This window comes from Colobus angolensis, unplaced genomic scaffold (assembly GCF_000951035.1).
Source record: "Colobus angolensis palliatus isolate OR3802 unplaced genomic scaffold, Cang.pa_1.0 Scaffold574, whole genome shotgun sequence".
NCBI lineage: Eukaryota > Metazoa > Chordata > Mammalia > Primates > Cercopithecidae > Colobus > Colobus angolensis.
In genome coordinates, this window is record NW_012119310.1 from 328,005 (window position 1) to 335,494 (window position 7,490).

A 7,490-nucleotide genomic window follows, 5' to 3' on the forward strand; every position below is an offset into this window, starting at 1 on the left:
TTGAAATCTGCAATGGGATATTTCCTTTTTTTTATGATGACAAATAATTTTCAAGTTTATTTCCTTGTTTAAATACAAAGCTAAACCACAAATAGGTATAATCGACATTGTGTCTCACATTTACACTTCTGTGGGATCCTCTTCCAATTTGCTGACCACTGAGCAGGCTAGCGGGAGGAGGGGGTGGGAGGGAAGACTTTCTTAGGTAGCACCATCGTGAGGCCCAAGGTGGGGTTGGAGGGAATCAAAGACTAGGATGGGCTCTCATACCTGTTTCCATTCACATTTACCTGGGACCAGGGTAGGCAGGAGACACCAGGTCATGGCTCCTGAGCCCTGACCTTGGGCTGAAGGGACAGAGAGTGAGGATCAGTTCTGTGAAGGACGGGAGGAGGCAGCCACCTACTCCTCCTGCCTTCACAGTTAAGGTGAAAACCATAGCCCTATCTGTGATTCCTGGGGGCTGCTGGGCCCTGCATGCTCCCCTGCACACCTGGGTGCCTTTCTGAGGCTGGCAGCAGCGGCTGGGGTCAGGGGTCCTGGGCTCCTAGGCTCACACCTCAGCTCACAGTTGCATCCTTGCAGAAGGATGCCGGGTGTCTGACAAACACAAGGCTTTGACGGCAGGTCTGGAACCTTCAACCCCAGCAGGATGAGGGGAAATGGGGGTGGATGTTAGGTAAGTAATTTCTGGTCCTACTACAAAACTTTATTTTTGATTAGAGTACCATTCTCAATCTCTTCTACAAAAAGCAAAAGAAAGCAAAAGAAAAAGAAAAATAACAGTAGCCGCTTCACTCACTTCAAGACCTATATACATGTAAGTTGTTTTCTGTGTTTTTTTTAATTTTTATTATTTTTTAAAATAAATTCAGTGTTTACATTTCTATAAAGAATTAACCCAGTTTCAGGAAACCCTGCCCCCGCAGGGCAGGTAAGCAATACTCTCCCTGCCCACATCTAGTTCGATTTCGTGCTCTGATGATTCAAGGTGCCCAGAAATGTGGCAGCTTGTGGTAGAGGAAATCTATGCCCGGCCCAGGCTCAGGGCCCAGGGCTCAGTAAGCTTTCGAGAAAGCAGAGGGTAAGACTAGTTTATTACAAAACCTTTTTAAAAAATATTCATACCCTTCAGTGAGCACCTATCAAGACATTAGGAGAACAAGAGCTTGGAAACATCCTGTCCAGGCCATTGGGAGGCAGCGTCTTCCTCACACCCCATCCCTGGATGTCAAGGGTGCAGGGGGAAGGTCCCAGCTCTTCTACTGGAGAAAGGAGACTCACCTGGCTTCCTAGTTCATGTTTGACTCTTTCCTCTAAAACCTGTGCTGAGTCTTTGACTGCATGCACGGGAAGCACAAACGTTCGGCTTGTATGCAAAAAAAGTACAAAAACAACTAGAATATAAAAGTTTTGGTAATACAAGGCCATCTGTTCAAGTCCACCATGGAAACCTGTAACAGATATTTAAATACTACAGTGAAAAGGCATCTTAATACACTTTTTAAAAAATCTGAAGTAATCCGCTAAGATTAAGTAAGTGTGTAAAAAATAAATTCAATTCCCTTTGAGGGCACTTTGTCCTTTGCAGAAGGGAAGGTGGGGTGGGGAGGGTGTGGGGTCAGCCGGTTAATGCTTCAGCCACAGGTGAGCTTCAATGGAAGCCTTGCTGCAGTCACCATAGTCATACAGGAGCTCCTCCCCAGCCGCGATGTCTCGGGAGTCGATGATGATGAGGTGAGATATGCCGTCAATGTCATGCAGTTTGGTTTGGCAGTTCCCACATTTGCTATGATTGATCAGTCTTCCTAGGCGATTTGTCTCTCTAGTTGCATCCACGGAATAGGTTTTGCTCAGATACTGAAAATAGTACATGTAACAGTCCGTGGAAGGGTCCTGTGCATACAGAGCCTCCCGTTTCTTGGTGTCGGTGATCTCGATGAGGTCCCCATGGTATTCCACCACAAAGTCACCTCGGGAGAACTGCTTGGTGGCAATCACACCCCTGCCTTTGCCATCGATGAGGTCAACCTTCATCCCTACTTCCTTTCCACTCTCAATCAATTCATCTATTCTTTTCCTTTCTTCAGACTGCAGCTCGGCTTTGCTCTTCCTGGAACTCCTTCAGACAGGGTAGAAATCCGTAAGTTTGCGATTCTGTTGCGTTTTTCCTTGAGCTTTTTTTCGGGGGGCCTGTTTTCCCTTGATGGGCTTTTTCAGGGCTTGCTTGGTGGTGGCTGCATTGGTGGATTCACAAGATGAGGGTGGAGTTTTTGCAGGTTCTGCTGCTTCAGATTTTTCGTTTGGAAAAGGTGCCAGGGGACCTCTCCTGGCGTCTTTGATCTTCTGTTCCTCAGACTTCATGGCGCTCAATACTGCATTCCCAGCATTTCTTTTCTCTTCTCATTTCCTGTAGATTCCAGCTAATGCTTTCCCCTGGCATTTGACTTTGTGATGTGTAACTGAGTTCTCTTCCTGAAGGGGGAAACACATTCCAGAGCATTTGTTCGGGCTCATGTAGGAATAGATCTTTGACTGCCCGGTAAACACATTCTCCCCGTTGGTGCAGGGCCTCCCCGGGCCCCTCCACTCCACCATCTCCGGGCCCGGGGCCGTCGCTGCCACCGCCGCCACCACCTCCACCGTGCAGGGCTTGGACATCTTCCTGCCTCTAGCCATGACCCCACTCTGTCACCGCCTGGGACCTCTCGGGAAACCCAGCTTTTGAAAAAAGTCTGCAATGGGATATTTCTTATGGCCATGAAGCTTACGGTGACCAAGGAAATATCCTCCAATGAAAACAAGAAGGAAGCTTTCTGAGAAACTGCTGTGATGTGTGAATTCATTTCACAGAGTTACACATGTATTTTGTGGAGCCGTTTGCTAGCACTCTCTTTGTGGCATCTGAGAAGTGATATTTTGGATCAATATGAAGACTCCTCGGATGAAGGAAATATCCTCACATGAAAACTGGAAAGAAGCTTTCTGAGAAACTTCTTTGTGATGTGTGAATTCATCTCACAGAGTTACACCTTTCTCTTCATGTAGCAGTTTGCTCACACTGTTTTCTTGGAATCTGAAAAGTGATATCTGGGAGCGCATTGATGGCTATGTTGAAAAAGGATATATCCTCAGATGAAAATTTTAAAGAAGCATTCTGAGAAACTGTGATGTGTGAATGCCACACACAGAATTACCTTGTTCTTTTCATTGATCAGTTTGCCAACACTGATTTATTGAAATCTACAATGGGATATTTCTTAGCACCATGAAGATTACGGTGACCAAGGAAATATCCTCCAATAAAAACCAGACCAAAGCTTTCTGAGAAACTGCTTTGTGATGTGTGAATTCATCCCGCAGGTTTACATGCTTCCCTCCATGAAGCAGTTTCCTAAGACAGTTTTCGTGGAATCTACAAAGTGACATTTGGGAACGCATTGAGGCCTGTGGTGAAAAAGGAAATATCCTCAGATGAAAACTGGAAAGAAGCGTTTTGAGAAACTGTATTGTGATATGTGAATGCAACTCACAGAGTTACATTTTTCTTTTCATTGATCAGTTTGCCAACACTGTTGACTTGAAATCTGCAATGGGATATTTCTTAGCGCCATGATGCTTACAGTGACAGAGGAAATATCCTCCAATAAAAACGAGAAAGAAGCTTTCTGAGAAACTGCTTTCTGATATGTGAATTCATCTCACAGAGTTACACATAACTTTCGTGGAGCCGTTTGCTAGCCCTCTCTTTGTGGCATCTGAGAAGTGATATTTTGGATCACTATGAAGTCTCCTTGAACGAAGGAAATGTCCTCACATAAAAGCGAGAAAGAAGCTTTCTGAGAAACTTCTCTGTGATGTGTGATTTCATCTCACAGAGTTCCACGTTTCTCTTCATGAAGCATTTTGCTGACACTGTTTTCGAGGAATCTGCAAAGTGATATTTGGGAGCGCATTGAGGCCTGTGGTGAAAAAGGAAATATCCTCTGATGAACAATAGAAAGAACGTTTCTGAGAACCTGCTATCTGATGTGTGAATTCATCTCACAGAGATACACCTTCCTTTCCTGGAGCATTCTTTTACCCTGTTACCACTCTTTTTGCTGAGTCTGGGAAGGGATATTTTGGTTCGCTATGAAGACTATACAGACAAAGGAAATATCCTCAATTAAAAACGTGAAGGAACCTTCCTGCAAAACTGCTCCTTCATGTGTGAATTCATTTCACAGAGTGAAACCACTCTTTCATGGAGGAATTTGCTAGCGTTATTTTCATGGCATCTCAGAAGTGATATCTTGAATATCATGGAATCCCATGGTGAACAACGAAATATCCTCAGATAAAAACTGCAGAGAGCCCTTCCCAGAAACTGCTTTGTTGTGGGTGAATTCAGCTCACAGAGTGACATAGTTTTCAGTGAGAAGCTTGCTAACAGTGTTTTGGCACAATGTGCAATGAGCCACACGGGGGCGCTTTGAGACCACAAATGGCCTCAGCTGAGAAAAGAAAGAAGTTTTCTGAGAAAATGTTTGTGATGTGTGAATTCAACTGCCTGAATGACACCTGTATTTCGTGGAGCCGTTTGCTAGCCTTGATTCTGTGGAATCTGAGAACGGATATTTTGAGTTGCTTTGAAGACTATACAGCCAAAGGAAATATCCTTGGCTAGAAACTGGAATGAAGCTTTCTGAGAAACTGCCTTGTGATGTGTGAGTTCATCTCAGAGAGTTACACATGTATTTCGTGGAGCCCCTTACTAGCCCTGTTTTTGTGGAATCCCACTAGTGATATTTTGGATCACTATGAAGACTCCACAGACAGAGGAAGTATCCCCAAATAAAAACCAGAAAGAAGCTTTCTGAGAAACTGCTTTGTGATGGGTGAATTCATTTCACAGAGTTACACCTTTCTCTGCATGAAGCAGTTTGCTAACACTGTTTTCGTGGAATCTGCAAAGTGATATTTGGGAGCACGTTGAGGCCTGTGATGAAGCAGGAAATATCCTTAGATGAAAACTAGAAGGAAGCTTTCTAAGAAACCACTTTATGACCTGTGAGTTCATTTTAGAGAGTTCTACTTTCAAATCATGGAGCAGTCTATTACCACTGTCTTTAGGTAATGTGCGAAGGGATATATTGGGTCGCATTGGGGCCTATGCTGAGAAAGGAAATATCCTCAATTAAAAACGTGAAAGAGGCTTTCTGAGAAACTTCTTTGTGATGTGTGAATTCATCTCAGAGAGTTATACCTCAGCCTTCATGGAGCAGCTTGCTAGCACTGTTTTTGAGGAAACTGCAATGTGATATTTGGGAGCGCATTGAGGCCTGTGGTGAAAAAGGAAATATCCTCAGATGAAAACTGGAGAGAAGCATTCTGAGAAACTGCATTGTGATATGTGAATGCAACTTAGATACGTACACTGTTCTTTTCATTGATCAGTGTGCCAACACTGTTTGTTTGAAATCTGCAATGGGATATTTCCTACAGCCATGAAGCACATGGTGACCAAGGAAATATCCCCTGAAGAAAACGAGAAAGAAGCTTTCTAAGAAGCTGCTTTGTGATGTGTGAATTCATCTCACAGAGTTACATATGTATTTCGTGGAGCCGTTTGCTAGCACTCTCTTTGTGGAATCTGAGAAGTTATACTTTGGATCGCTATGAAGACTCCTCACAGGAAGGAAATATCCTCAGATGAAGACTGGAAAGAAGTTTCTGAGAAACTTCTTTGTGATGCGTGAATTCATCTCACAGAGTTACACCTTTCTCTTCATGTAGCAGTTTGCTAACACTGTTTTCGTGGAATCTGAAAAGTGATATCTGGGAGCGCATTGAGGGCTATGGTAAAAAGGATATATCCTCAAATGAAAATTTTAAAGAAGCGTTTTGAGAAACTGCATTGTAATGTGTGAATGCAACTCAGAGACTTACACTGTTCTTTTCATTGAGCTGTATGCCAACATTGTTTTTTTGAAATCTGTAATGGGATAATTCTTAGCTCAATGAGGCTCACCTTGACCAAGGAAATGTGCTCCAATAAAAACGAGAAAAGCTTTCTGAGAAACTGCTTTGTGATGTGTGAATTCATCTTGCAGGTTCACACGTTTCTCTCCATGAAGCAGTGTCCTAAGACAGTTTTTGGGAATCTGCCAAGCAATATTTGGGAGTGCATTGAGGCCTATGCTGAAAAAGGAAATATCCTCAATTAAAGACGTGAAAGAAGCTTTCTGAGAAACTGCTTTGTGATGTGTGAATTCATCTCTGAGAGCTACACCTTAGTCTTCATGTAGAAGTTTGCTAACACTGTTTGTGTGGATTCTGCAAAGTGATATTTTGGAGTGCATTGAGGGCTATGTTGAAAAAGGAAATATCCTCAGATAAAAACTGGAAAGAAGTGTTCTGGGAAATTTCATTGCGATGTGTGAATGCAACTCTCAGAGTTGCACTTCTCTCTTCAGTCATCAGTCTGCTAACACAGTTTTCTTGAAATCTGCAATGGGATACTTCTTAGCACTATGCAGCTTGCGGTGAGAAAGGAAATATCCTCAGTTAATAACTAGAAGGAATCTTTCCGAGAGATTGTTTTCTGATGTGTGAATTCAGCACAGAGAGTTTCACCTTTCCCTTCTTGTAGCAGTTTACTAACAGTGTTTTTGTGGATTTTGAAAGGTGAAATTTTGGAGCTCCTTGTCGGCTAGGGTGAAAAAGGAACTATCCTCAGATAAATACTGGAAAGAAGCGTTCTGAAGAACTGCACTGTGATGTGTGAATGCAACTCACAGAGTTACAGTTTTCTCTTCAGTCAACAGTTTGCTAATACAGTTTTCTTGAAATCTGCGATGGGATACTTCTAGCGCTATGCAGCTTGCGGTGAGAAAGGAAATATCCTCAGATGAAAAAGTGAAAGAAGCTTTCTGAGAGATTGCTTTCTGATATGTGATTTCATCTCACAGAGTTACACTACTGTTTCTTGCAGCCATTTGCTAGCATTGTCTTTGTGGATTCTGAAAACTGATATTTCGGATGGGTTTGAAGAGTGTAAGGACAAAGATAATATCCTCCGAGAAAAACCGGAATGAAGCTTTCTGAGAAACTGCTTTGTGATGTGTGAATTCATTTCACAGCGTTACACCACTCTTTCATGGAGGAGTTTGCTAGCACTGATTTTGTGGAATCTCAGAAGTGACATCTTAGATATCGTTGAATCCCATGCTGAATACTTAAATATCCTCAGACAAATCTGCAGAGAAGCCTTCTCAGAAACTTCTTTGTTGTGTGTGAATTCAGCTCACAGAATTTCCTCATTGTTTTAATTGAGAAGCTTGTTAAGAGTGTTTTCACAGAATCTGCAAGAAGACACATGGTGGTGCTCCGAAACCCCAAATGATCTCAGATTCAAAACAAAGCCGATTTCTGAGAAACTGCTTTGTGCTGTGCGGATTCAACTCACTTAGTAGCAGTGGTATTTCGTGGAGCCATTGGCTAGCCCC

At 42.9% G+C, this 7,490-nt stretch overlaps 1 protein-coding gene across 1 annotated transcript; it reads right to left on the reverse strand.

Annotated features, from left to right (window-relative positions):
• Positions 1-1,629: 1,629 nt before the first annotated feature.
• On the reverse strand, positions 1,630-2,702 carry LOC105526098 (N-lysine methyltransferase SETD8-like). The gene is given in 1 exon segment (XM_011961991.1): positions 1,630-2,702. A coding segment is annotated over 1 exon segment (1,050 nt). The 5' UTR covers positions 2,680-2,702.
• Between the last annotated feature and the right edge of the window lie 4,788 nt (positions 2,703-7,490).